General features: G+C 46.7%; 1 protein-coding gene across 3 annotated transcripts in view; it reads right to left on the reverse strand.

Annotated features, from left to right (window-relative positions):
* The window catches only part of LOC147025110 (single-stranded DNA-binding protein 3-like), a 164,862-nt gene extending 156,199 nt beyond the window's left edge, over positions 1-8,663 (reverse strand). Inside the window, exons 1-2 of one of the 3 annotated variants that reach the window (XM_085885723.1) lie at positions 8,501-8,663; positions 4,381-4,453 (exon numbers count right to left, since the gene is read on the reverse strand). In XM_085885723.1, coding sequence (XP_085741849.1) covers positions 4,381-4,453; positions 8,501-8,556 — 129 coding nt within the window. In that variant the 5' untranslated portion in view covers positions 8,557-8,663. Of the gene's footprint in view, positions 1-4,380; positions 4,454-8,141; positions 8,329-8,500 lie in introns of those variants that run through there. The other 2 variants (XM_085885725.1, XM_085885724.1) reach the window with 2 other exon arrangements.
* Positions 8,664-13,206: the final 4,543 nt, after the last annotated feature.

Raw genomic sequence — 13,206 nt, forward strand, 5'->3', positions numbered from 1 at the left:
AGGAGCACCAGCCCAGAGGGGAGAGCAGTACTCCATCAGGCTGCGGATGAAAGCTTTGTAAGTGGTCAGGAGCTCAGGTGGGCCGAGGAAGGACTTTGCACGATGGAGGATTCCCAGTTGGCGACTGGCTTTGGAGGCGACGTTTGAAATGTGGCTTTTCCAGGAAAGGTCATGGCAGATAGTGAGACCCAGAAGCTTGAAAGAAAGGACTTCTTCCAGAGGATTGTTGAGAAAGTGGATGGGGGTGGGGGGGGGGTCTAAACGGTCCTTTCGGAGAGACATAGTGAGATTGTGAGATGTGTCCGGATTGAAAGACATGTTCCACGTGTTGGACCAGTTTGTGATTTTACCCAGATCTGTAGTGAGCAAAGAAGCTGCTGCTTGCGGTCTGAGGGATGACCGATGGTACGGCAGAGGGTGGAGTCATCAGCAAAGAGATATAGAGGATTTTCCAGAGAGTCGGAGAAGATCATTGATGAAAACCAGAAAAAGAACAGGGCCCAGAATGCTACCTTGAGGAACTCCAGCCTGGACAGGAAGAGGGGATGAAAGAACTCCATTTGGGACTTCACGTTGGCTGCGACAGGAGAGGAAGTCTGCGAGCCACGAGTGGAGATGGCCTTGGATACCATAGGAAGAGAGTTTGGTGAGCAGGGCAGGGTGCCAGACCATGTCAAAAGTACGTGATATGTACAGGGATATGGCTCGGATTTCATGTCTGGCATTGAGGACCTCCATCCATTGTTGGGAGAGCAGAAGCAGCATATCCAGGGTAGAGTGACCTGGTCTGAAACGAAATTGATGATCGGAAATCAAGCCATTGGAGAAGAGGAAAGATTTAATGTCTGAAGCGATGATGGATTCCATAACGTTGCTGATGATTGGGAGAAGGCTGATTGGTCTGTAGTTACAGGGATCTATTTTTGCACCTTTTTATGCAGGGCAGTAATGTTTGCTGATTTTGAAGCAGATGGCAGATGACCTTGAGCAAATGAGAGGGTGAATAGAACAGAGAGATGGTGAGCAAGAGCAGAAGAGCAGGTTTTTAGGACACGTGGGCTGATGCCGTCTGGACCGGTTGCAGAATCTGAGTCAAGGTTTGACAGCAAGCTCTCCACCTTGTCAGGAGAAAAGGACACAGAGTTCAGGGACAGTTGGGTGCGACTGGTAAAGTGGGTAGAGAAAGTGCAGGGTTTTGGACACAAGATTTAGCTGCAAACACCGAGTTTAGGCATTCAGCCTTTTCATGTGCGGTATCAGCAGTGCTTTTGTGATTGCTTTTGATTCATTTTCCCACAAATTTTCTGGCACTGGAATGTCAAAGTTTTTGCAGATATGCCAGCGGATTACTTTACAAACTCTTTTGTGTTGTTGTGTGTACAGCTGTTCTGACATGTTTTTTTTTCATTCCGTGTTTGGTCATGAAGCGTCACACATCATTCTCTTTGCTAACCCTACCTCCAGCTGTCATCTGCCTTTTTTTTTCCTCCCCCCCTCACCCCCACCCTTCTCTCTCACTCTGTCCCCTCCTTGCCCCCCCCTCCTCATAAAATGCAGCACTCACCTCCCACACCTCTCTCTCTCACACACACACACACACACACACACACACACACACACACACACACACACACACACACACGCACACACACACGCACACACGCACACACACACACATCTCCTCCCACAGTGAATAGCAACGTTTGGTGAGGTGTCACTCTCCCCACCTCCCCCCTCTTCATCCTCTCTGCCTCCTCTCCCCCCTCTCACCAAACACCTACCTTCTCTCTCTCTCCCTCCCTCTTTCTCCCCCCACCCTTTATTGTCCCTGTCAGCGAAGCGACGGCTTGTATTTACTAGTATCTAATATATAAAGCTCATTCTAACCACTCACTGACTGATGTTAATGTTCAGTACCTTCCGGGTGACGTAGAAAGCTGAAAATTCAAGAGCTGGCGGATATCAAAGCCCATACACTGAGAAAGAAAACACAGACCCATTGGGAAGCGTTCAGAAGTGAAAATATAAAAAAATGAAAATGAATAAATGAAAAATAAATGCAGGTGAGTGACCAGAGAGGATTGGTAAGCACGGTTATTTGGCGTTCCGATGGACATCAAAGCCGATACACCGGGAAAAATCAGAGAACTGTCGGAAAGTGTCTGCAAATGAAAATATAAATAAACTAAAAAGAGCAATTAGAGATTGCAGACCCTCACCAGAACTTTTGTGTTGTATTTTGTGTTGTGTTTGTATACTGGTGTGTTACATAATTAATAATAGACATAATTAGAACTGCCACTTTATAACTGCTGGCAGTGATGACCGGGTACCAAGACGTCACGCTTTGATGGGACACCCGATCCTGACCCGTGATGTTTTTCATTATTATTCAATTGAATTTAGAATGGGATTATTATACATTCAACTCAAATCAAATGGAAGACCAACTAGGTACAGTCTTGCATTGGAGTAATCAGAAGGAACCCGAACAAGCAAAAAGCAAAGATGAAGTCATCAGGAGGAACCTGGATAGGATTCACATTTCAGCTGCTACTCCTCTACCTTCAAACCCATCCAGGCACATGAGCCTCATTCAATATATATATATATATATATATATATATATATATATATATATATATATATATATATATATATATATATATATATATATATATATATTCTGGCTACCAGACCAAGAGTCTGATGAAATTGAAATTAAAAAAAATGTATTCCCCATCACGACTAGATCATAATTATGAAGTTTCATGTCAATTGATTAAGCAGTTCCAGACAAAACATTATTTAATATTTTTACTCCATCCAATATGGCTGCCAAACCATGTAACATCAATTATTCCTGAACAATAATTGTACACACATGGCTTGGGGAACATTTGAGTGAAGTTTCCCCATGATCTGTCCAGCCGTTCTGAAGAAGAAGATTTTTTTTTATGGGTTTTAGGGTAAATCCAATATCGCTGCCAAACCATGTGACCTATGACATAATATTTGTGAACCTTTTGTTCCACATGGACAGGCGGCCATACATGTAAACTTTCACCTCGATCTGTTTAGCCACTCCAGAGAAGAAGATTTTTGAAGATTTTTTTTGTTTTTTTAAACAATATGGCTTTCATTTCTTTTTTTTTTCCACCTTTGGAACAAACTCCCACACTCTCTTCAATCCCACTCTTCCCTCCAGGTCTTCAAAACAGCTGTTCACCACCATCTCTTATCATCCCCCATCCAAAACCATGATCTTTTCTACCCCCGCTCATCCAACCCAAACCCACCTCCTTCAAAATCCCTGCTTTCCTTCCTGAAAGTCCCTGTCGTGTAAGGACCTGAGAGTCCCTGTAATATCCATCTTGTTTACCCTATGTACAATGCCCCATCCCTCTCCCTTCCACAGATCTCCTCATGTCTCTGTTCCCCCACTGTTTTGTCCTTCTCTCTCCCACCCCTCTTCTCTCCTGCTCCCGTTGTTCTACGTTCTGTGTTAGCTCTCATACGAGCCTCGACATTGGAGTCTTTAGGCATCATTAGCAAGACAAAACTACCTTTAAACACTTCGGTGAACAGGAAAAACTATACCGTTTAACTTACATTCAGCTTGCACCAGGGAACTCGCCCACTGCTGGGAATCAAATGTAAAACCGCATCGTGTTATCTATTTATTTGTATGCAGCTATGGTGGAATTTTTAAACCAGCCCTCCTCCACTCCATGCATGGCTCCTCGATTGCCTCTTACTCCTATCTCCATAAACGTATTTGATTCCTCTCCCTGCCCCTCCTCCACTAGCCTTCACCCCCTCGCTTGTCTCTTATCACCTTTCCTCGTTTTCTCAATTTTTATTTCCCAAATATTCATCTTTTTCTCTCTTGCAGCTTAGAGTAAAAAAAAAAAACAAGTTGCAAGGTCAAACACTCGGTAAGAGAGCATATTTTTTTGTTAAATAGGAACAAGGAAGTGGAGTTCGAGTGAAAGGACCTGAAATCAAGGCACAGAAGACGGTGACATCCAATCTTGAAATTCAGGAACCCAAAGCGCCTGTTGTGAATGGTGAGTGATGTAATGGTGACTGGCCTTCCACGATGTTGTGGCTGTTACAGCCCTTCAAGATCCGAGGGTCACTCATCATGTCCGATCCCAATGCTTTGTGCGTTTGGTGCTGAGATACCATGGCATATATAAACACCGTACACTCTGTTTCTGTGACCAACAATATCATGAGCCTTCCTGTTCCATGCTGCAGAGAATCCAGTAACTGCACGGTTATTTGTTGGAAAAAGTCCAATGGTCCTTCAGTGAATGTTTTATTCTGGCAAAGAACACAGTGGCTCAGAAGTCCCAATATCCGGTACGGTCATACCTCAGATAAGAAGGTCTGTGCAGACTTTTGTGCACCCACGTGAAGGAGGTACTCGTACACATACAGCGCAAGCCTGCATAGACAGTCAGGGTAATACAATGATAAACCACTGCAGAATCAAATGGTTATGAATGTCATGTTAATATCTTCTGATATAATATGTGTGTGTTTGTGTGTATTCTGTGTGTAAGGTAGTGTGTGTGTGTGTGTGTGTGTGTGTGTGTGTGTGTGTGTGTGTGTGTGTGTGTGTGTGAGCGCGTGTGTAAGGTTGTGTGCATATGTGTGTTTAAGGTTGTGTGTGTTTGTGTAGGGTTGTGTGTGTGTTTGTGTGTGTGTGTGTAAGGTTGTGTGTGTGTAAGGTTGTGTATGTGTGTAAGATTGTGTGTGTATGTGAGGTTGTGTGTGTGTATGTGTGTAAGGTTGTGTATGTGTGTGTGTGTGTGTGTGTGTGTGTGTGTGTGTGTGTGTGTGTGTGTGTGTGTGTGTGTGTGTGTGTGTGTGTGTAAGGTAGTGTGTGTGTGTGACATGGTGTGTGTAAGATTGTGTGTGTGTATGTGTGTAAGGTTGTGTACGTGTGTGTATGTGTGTAAGGTTGTGTGTGTGTGTGTGTGTGTGTGTGTGTGTGTGTGTGTGTGTGTGTGTGTGTGTGTGTGTGTGTGTGTGTGTGTGTGTGTGTGTGTGTGTGTGTGTAAGGTCGTGTGTGTGTGTGTGTGTGTGTGTGTGTGTGTGTGTGTGTGTGTGTGTGTGTGTGTGTATGTGTGTGTGTGTGAGGTCGTGTGTGTGTGTGTGTGTGTGTGTGTGTGTGTGTGTGTGTGTGTGTGTGTGTGTGTGTGTGTGTGTGCGCGCTCAAGGTAATGTGTGTATGTACTATGTTTGTGTGTGTTTTCACTTGTTATCTGACACCACCCAGACAGACTGATGTATTTAAGAAACCACAGTATCTCACATTCACAACCATCATCACAGTTTTCTTGGTTCTCATTATCGTGTCGAGCCAGCCATTCTGAATGAAAAGTCAAGTTATTTCTGCTGATTTAACGAATTTCAACTTCGCTACGGTTGTGCTCTCAGAATTGTCACATGCTGATTTAAATTGTGAACTTTGTGATTGGCATGACCCTCCTCCCCCCATCTGATTGTAGGCCTAATCCACAGTGTTTCATCCAGTCCTGTTGGAAAGACCATACTCGCCACACTTCATGCCAAAGAAGATGGGTTGATGGAGTTCAGGAATGTTTGCTTATTTCAACAACATGCTGACAAATGGCTGATGGTTTCACAGGAAGATGTGAATTTTCTTCTTGTCAGGCGATAACCACGTGACTTTCAGTAGTTTTGGTCAATGCCCAAGAAAGGGCCTGGCTACATCCATCACCAGGAGATCCGAACCGATTGGAGACCTCAATGAATTTTAGATGTTCCATCTGGATTGAATATACCACCATGTCCAAAGTACCATTAACCAATAATGAAGGAGGTCATCTTCATCCGGCTGATTAACGTAGTTGTCGCATTTCTGAGCATGGACTCGTCAAATTACATCTGTGTAGAGGAAAGACTGAGGAAAAAACCCTGATCGGAGGAAATACAGGTATTGGACAAATTGTTGTTGTTGTTGCTTCAAGATGACTTGAGGGGGAAACCAATGAAAAGTCAACAATTGTGAGGTGTCGTGTAGACTTTGAGGGAGACCGTCACCACACCATTCTCACTCTACAATGCAGACAAACTGGAATAGCTACAGTTATGAATAGAATGACATCGAGTATGCAGGTTCGAGAAGACCAAAGCGGAGAGGGATCAAAACGCTTATGCAGGAAGGTCTCGAATACATTGCTTACTATGGTTTGCACCAAAACGAATGTGGAACTCAAACGTGCAGAGTTTATTTTCAATGTAAAGGACACCTGGGGCTGTCAAAATGTTTTCGCCCTGACCATGAAGGAAAAGGTCTTGCACCATTGAAGCTTGACACAGACACCATACATTGTCTCTAGAGTTCCTGCATATGACACTTTAAATTGTGACACTAAGTTGTGACGTCAACCTTATTGTCCAGACCATGGAGAGGAAGAAGCTGCTGGAGTATATTTCTTGACACACCGCAGTCGTCAAACGGACGGCGCATCAAACTTCACCCGTGTCCAGCAGCAGCACCGGAAACATCAGCAAGCGATGCAACAATGCAAGCCAATGATCAGCCACTTAAAAAATTCCAATTTTTCCCCATCTTCCTGGAACAGCCCACCCACGGAGTTCCAGACTCTCTAATTGTACCCAGACAGAAATATGAGGAAATTCCCACGGATTTGCATTGCCTTAGAGATGGGTACCACCTGTGAGATGCTTGGTGCGCGTTGAATTATAATTCAAGCCAAAAGGTGAGATGAGGTGTTCGGAAAATATCAACATGTAACAAACAAGCAGGGCAGATGTAAAGCTTACGTAACTACATGCATGACAATAATAATCAGTGTGACATCAGATGAACCGCCTAACACCATCCTTCACCTCACCCCCTGTGTCCGTCCAGTTCATCATCCTGGAAAAGCAATCGCATATCATCTGAAGATATTTCCAAAATGAGCATCGATGTGACTCAGCCGTCCTAATTGACTGTGGCCTTACAAGCCAGCGTTATTAATGGGGTATCTATTTACTATGTCTGCAAAAGTGGCAGAATTTTTCAACCTCCACTGCACCACCCCCACCCCAACCTCAGGTCTCCACCAACATCCTGCCCAAACAGGTATGAAAAATTTTAATTTTATATTTTACGTTATCGGCTTGTGAAGTTCTGGCAGGATAGCCAATAGGTATATCCCCTCTGAGCCATCCAGCCTGGGTTTCAATGGCGACCTAACGACAAACTGTCACCCTGGACAAGGGACGATCGGCATCGATATGTGGTGCGCCCTCCATCGTTACGAGACAAACAGCCTGCCAGCACAGGTGGTTGTCGGACGTCAAAGATGCCACCCTGTCTTTGGCGAAGAGTAGGCGAATTGTCACCGGCACCAAGAACAAATGACAAAATTCCTGCCACCTTCTAAGGAACGTCACGCCTGGTGATCCGAGTCGTGAAAGACTGAAACCATAAACGTTGCCTGCGCGACCCCACAAGGTGGAAATCATCCTGGACGGTAAAACAGAGGAGGAGGAAGAATACGACGTCAGTTTGTTAAAGTTCTGTAAAATAAAATAAACGATAATTGCAATATTTACAAACTGAAGTTCAACGTAAAGTTGACCCGTTCGCTCAAAAACCTCCAGGAGCGGTATTAAGCAGGTTGTCCCTCTCGACATCATGATCACGGTGTTATTCGCAACAGGCAGGCCCCTGTGTGCCGGTGCTCTGCTCTGCACCGATTCCGTGCGACTCGGGGTGCAAAGTTCAACTTTCGGAATACTTTGAGTAAGTGATGATGTAAACAAGCGATTTGCGGCGTCAAAAGACCATTGAACTCTCGAATGGGATTCACTACCACAACTCCCCCCCCCGGTTGCCCTCCTTTCGACTGTCGGTTTCACACTGGACTCCCATACCCCACCCCCACCCCCCCCGCTCCTTAATCCGTGTCTCCCTCTTGCGTAAACTTCGTTCCGCTTTCTTTGGCACCCGCGACTTGACTTGAGCAGCAAAAAATATACAAACAACAGAGAGAGAGCACACAGGTTGGAGTACCTAAAGGGGGCGGAGCTACGGGGCGCTATAGAATAACGATACTTTGGAGAAGAAGAAGAAGAAGAAGAAGAGTTACAAGTGTCGATTTTGAAAGAAGATGAATGTCCTCGTGGTCGCCAAGCTGAGCACTTTCTTGTTATTCCTTCTCACACTCCGGGGCAGCCCCCCACCACCACCACCTCCGCCACCACCCAAATCAAGTTGTTTCCAACTCTCCTTGCACTTTATACACACACAAGGTGCCATCACCGCCGGCTCGCACTCGCACACACTCTCCTCCACGTGCTGACCCCGAGTGGGGAAGACGCGTGTGCGTGGAACCCTACTGGTGCCCCCGGGGCTCCCTGCAACTCACCGGGGTTAGGAGGGGGGGAATACGGAAAAGAGCGGGGGGGGAGGGCGGGGGTAACTTGTTCAACGGGGGTCGCCACTTACTTTTCGCGCGCCTGGCTGTCTGAGGGCACTGGCGCCGCTTTCCCTTTGGCGTACATGTTTGGGTGCCCGGCGCTCGCCTCAGCGCACCGCACCTGTCCGTTGTCAAGCCGCCATGGAGACCTCGTCTGCTCTCGCTTCTGTCTCTCTCTCTCTCTCTCTCTATCTCCCTCCCTCTGTGTCTCTCTTTCGCTTTTCCCCTCCCTATTCTCGATTCCCCCGCCTTGGCGATGATCTCTCGCCTTCCCCTCCCTCCATTCCCCCCCCTCCGCCTGCCCAAGCCACCGACCGTCGACCCCGTGACGAGGGACCCCTCCCCCCACCCCGCACCTTGTAGTCTGCGGGTCCGGACGTATTAGAACTCCATTCCAGGTTTTGTGCTCTGCCGACCCCTCCCCTCCTCCTCATCCTCCCTTCTCGTCCCCTTAACCCTCCCGTTGCACGGGGGCCGCCAAGAAACAGCTCGATCCAGTAATTGGTCGAACACTGAGGGCCGCCATGAAACAGTTATCCGTTCTTCATCGCGATTGGCTGAGTTGCGCGGGCCGCCGAGACACAGCGTGTGTCTTCCCTTGGCCCCCATTCGCTTCCCCCCCCCGGCCCCGGACTGGTGTTTCTCAAGACGTGGCGCATAGCAACCCGGATCTTCGGACGGGAAAAAGTGTTACCTGGAGTGGCTCAAGCTCGGTGTGACGAGCTCGGTGAAACGTGCGCGTTATGACTAGTCCGTGACTCAATGAAAGTCACCACACGAGCCACCCTGGCCGGCTCCGGCGCAAACAATCGGTCTTCGTTGGGAGCCTCGGTCGTGAGTGGTGCGAGCGTCCAGGTCGTGAGCTTCGGCGGTGTTGTCGCGCACGGCCACGTGCTTCACTCGGCTATCTGAAGCGGAGTCGCGTAGACCTCATACCCGCGACACCGGCGCTCGCGTGCTCACCCCCCCTTCACCCAACCCTCCTCCCCTCTCGCATCTCGCAGCAGCGGAGGGCGAGAAGGAAACGAAGCGAAAAAAAAAAGAATAACCCACGTTGTGTTCGGTTCCCGGTGAAGCGCGTTCCCGCCATAATGAGCCAATCGGCGCCTCGTCTCCGGACAACTTGAGAGAGAGCGCGTGCCGGCTCTGGCCTTCCCCGATCGGACGCGCGCGCGCTATCCCCACGTGTCCGCACCCCGCGTGCGGGTCTGTCCGACCGCACGAATCTGTCCACAGCGGATTGTTTGAAAGAGCGTGCAGGGAAATGGCCTTTTTCCTGTGCTCGCTTCAACCGTCATTTCCTTGCCAAGCTGAACCCCAAACATTCCCATGTCTTTCCCACAGCCGATGGCGTGCGATTCTCGTATATATATATATATATATATATATATATATATATATATATATATATATATATATATATATATATATATATATATATATATATATATATATATATATATATATATATATCTATATATATATATATATCTCTCTCTCTCTCGGATTTCGTGCCCCGAACGTCACCCATCGGCTCCAAAGAACAACTCATTCGTACTCATCCCCTTTTATAATGATTCCTCGTCATCATTTAAGGCGATTTCGAGCATCCGTAACCTTGGGGGGAAAGTCGCGGAGAAAGTGAGTGCAGCGTGACGTCAAAAAGAGGTCGTGCAACGGAGCCCAGTGTTCAGGGGTTGTTGGAATGGGGGTGGTGGTGGTGGCGGTGGATATTGGTCCTTGTGGGACAAATCTTACACGAACACTCGTTCATGTTGTATGAACGATAAACGACCTTCGTGAAACCAAACTCGAACCTGCGGACAAAACCTCATCCTCTGTATTCATGAACAAACATCATGTACAGGGTGCCCCACAGAAAACCAGGAAATTTGGTACAGTTTACTTTAAACAAAACAAAAGCAAACTTAGATGTAGTGTAAAACAAAGATACAAATTTGATAACTGCTACATTCTGAAATAAAATAAAAAAACGGTTATAAAAGTTATATGTTAGTTTATTGATATGGTAAAATACGGCAAAATAAATCTCAAAATCTCAAATTTCCTGGTTTTCTGTGGGGCACCCTGTAGTTTCGACAAAATCGATCAAACGCTGTATACATACATATAATATAAAATATACCTAATATATATATATATATATATATATATATATATATATATATATATATATATATATATATATATATATATACACACACACACACACAGTAACCTAGGTTACTTCTGAAATAGTTGCATCACAATAGTATTGATACTCTGAATTTTTGTAGCTCCTCCACATTATGCCATCACTCTTGGTCCTTTCCATGTACGGAATATGGTTTGAGTGGTACCTGCCTGTCCGACGAGATGGTGCAGAAGTAGCACACTCACCTTTGGGCCATCTGGCCTGGGTTCGATTATCGACCCCATTACAATATAAACCGTTACATTCGGTGCTTGGCAGGAGGTGGGGCGTGATGCATCACAATGTTCGCCATCCCTCGGATGGACGTTAAGCTGGGTGTCCTACATCGGCTAGCATAGTGGATGTTAAATATCCCACGGAGTCTTTCGTGAAGAGCAGGCGAGTTATCGCTGGCACCACGACCAAATTTTACAAATCCCTGCGCACATCACCTTCGGTTGTACGTCTTGCCTGGACAGCCGGTTTGTGACAGACTTTGCTCAAAAAGTCTCCCTGCCAATACGCGACTTTTGAAATGACGTGTGAATGCTACCAAAGACTTTCGCACATGTGGTGTGTGTGTGTGTGTGTGTGTGTGTGTGTGTGTGTGTGTGTGTGTGTATGTGTATGTGTATGTGTATGTGTATGTGTATGTGTATGTGTGTGTGTGTGTGTGTGTGTGTGTGTGTGTGTGTGTGTGTGTGTGTGTGTGTGTGTGTGTGTGTGTGTGTTCAGTGACTCGTTTCTGCCGGTGTTGGCACTTCTAACCTGCCCTCGTCTTTTCAAAATAATTTTCAGGATTTAAACAAGTGTCATTGTGGAAATGGTTAACCACAATAATTGTTCTGTTCCTGAATGCAAATCGGACTTGCTGAAAGAGGAGAAGGATCCGTGGATGATCGTGTTGTGGTTCTACAAAACCGGCAATCCTCCGAGGCAACGGCACCCAACATATAGCGATCCTAATAGTTATCTCATTAGTATTCGTTGAGTTAGTCCTTTCCATAATATGTCTAGTGCGTAAATGGGATGAGATGCGTTGCCTTGGGCTTTTAGTTATGTCTTTAATTCCTTATTCTTTCATTTCTTTCACCTATTTTAATTCCCGCTATTTCACACAGGAACCCCGCCGTGCATGCCGCACGCAAGCACGCCAAGTTTCTCTTCAAACGGCGTTCCATAAACCAACCGACACCCCACTTCAGATCCTCACCCCCAATCGCTACCAACACCTCCGAAAAATTCCCCAAAACAACCTACGCCATGATGTTATTCCATCCTCCGCGTCTGTGTGGGCACGGAGTTACCGAGCGAGGCCCATTCCGGGCGTGGATGGTTTTTGGCCCAGTCGGGCACGTTGTGTGATGAGTGATATTAAAGTTGATTTCAACCTCATCAAGATTGGTGTTTTGGCCGTGGTGCTCCGCTGGGGATTCCCAGTAACCTTTGTGGCGTGGTGGCAGCGTCAAGATACGATTCCTCGTACTCTTCATCCTGGAGACGGCGATCAGCAGAACGTCACTGTTACGAGAGCCATCTTTGAACCCCCAATCAAAACTCACAAGAAGGTGAGCGGCCAACCAGCTCGTTCTGTAGCTGTCATAAACATCGTCTGTGCAACGTACCCGTCACCAAAATGGCGACCACACACCGTGCACAAAAGCAGTGGTCACTCAGCAAGATTGAAGCGGTAAACTCATTTGAAAGTTGGAGACACAATTTCCTTTATATTTTAATCGCTCGATGCCGACTTTGCTCCCTCACCGAGGGAGTCACCTCGAAAAAGAAGAACAGAGCGTTCTCTATTCATGGACTTTTGGACGATGGTGGGAGCGTCCCCATTGAGCGGCATCGCACTGCCCAACAGAAAGTCACCATACTGGAATTTATGCTGGGTCAGATTGCAAACTACTGCCCTGTGATATCCCATAACACCATAGTCCGAAAGTCCATGTCCGTAGCCAACATATGGCAGTCGATTCGACAACATTTTGGATTCCAGTCGATGGGTGCACACTCCATTGGCTTTGCAGCGATACGCCATAACCCCGAGGAGCGCCATGAAGACTTGTACCAACGCCTGATGGTGTTTCTGGAAGATACCTTGCTTCGACGAGATTGCAGCGTCTCCCACCATAACCAGGTGATCACTGAAGATGAGGAGTTATCCCCCTCGCCGGAGAACTTTGTTATGCTCACATGGCTTCATCTTGTTCACAGTGGACTCCCTGGACTCGTCAAACAACGCTATGGAACCGAGCTCAGGTCCCGCACCTTAGCCTCCATAAAGCCAGTGATATCCCAGGTGCTTGACTCACTACTAGATGAGCTCCACATTGCTGAAGATGCAAAGTCATTGCGCACTGTAACGTCTCGATTACAAGCCTCCTGCCCGGCATCATTCCCATCGTTAAAACCCCGTCAAGTCCTTTTCGGGACTTATTCCATCAACCTTACGAAGTCCTGTCCCCTCTGCAAACAAGTATGTCATACTGATTACAGTCAATTCCTCAGTTAATGTCCTTTCCTCCCCGAACGAGA

The sequence above is a fragment of the Eptatretus burgeri genome, chromosome 6 (assembly GCF_056783735.1).
Source record: "Eptatretus burgeri isolate ZD-2024b chromosome 6, Ebu_testis_v1, whole genome shotgun sequence".
NCBI lineage: Eukaryota > Metazoa > Chordata > Myxini > Myxiniformes > Myxinidae > Eptatretus > Eptatretus burgeri.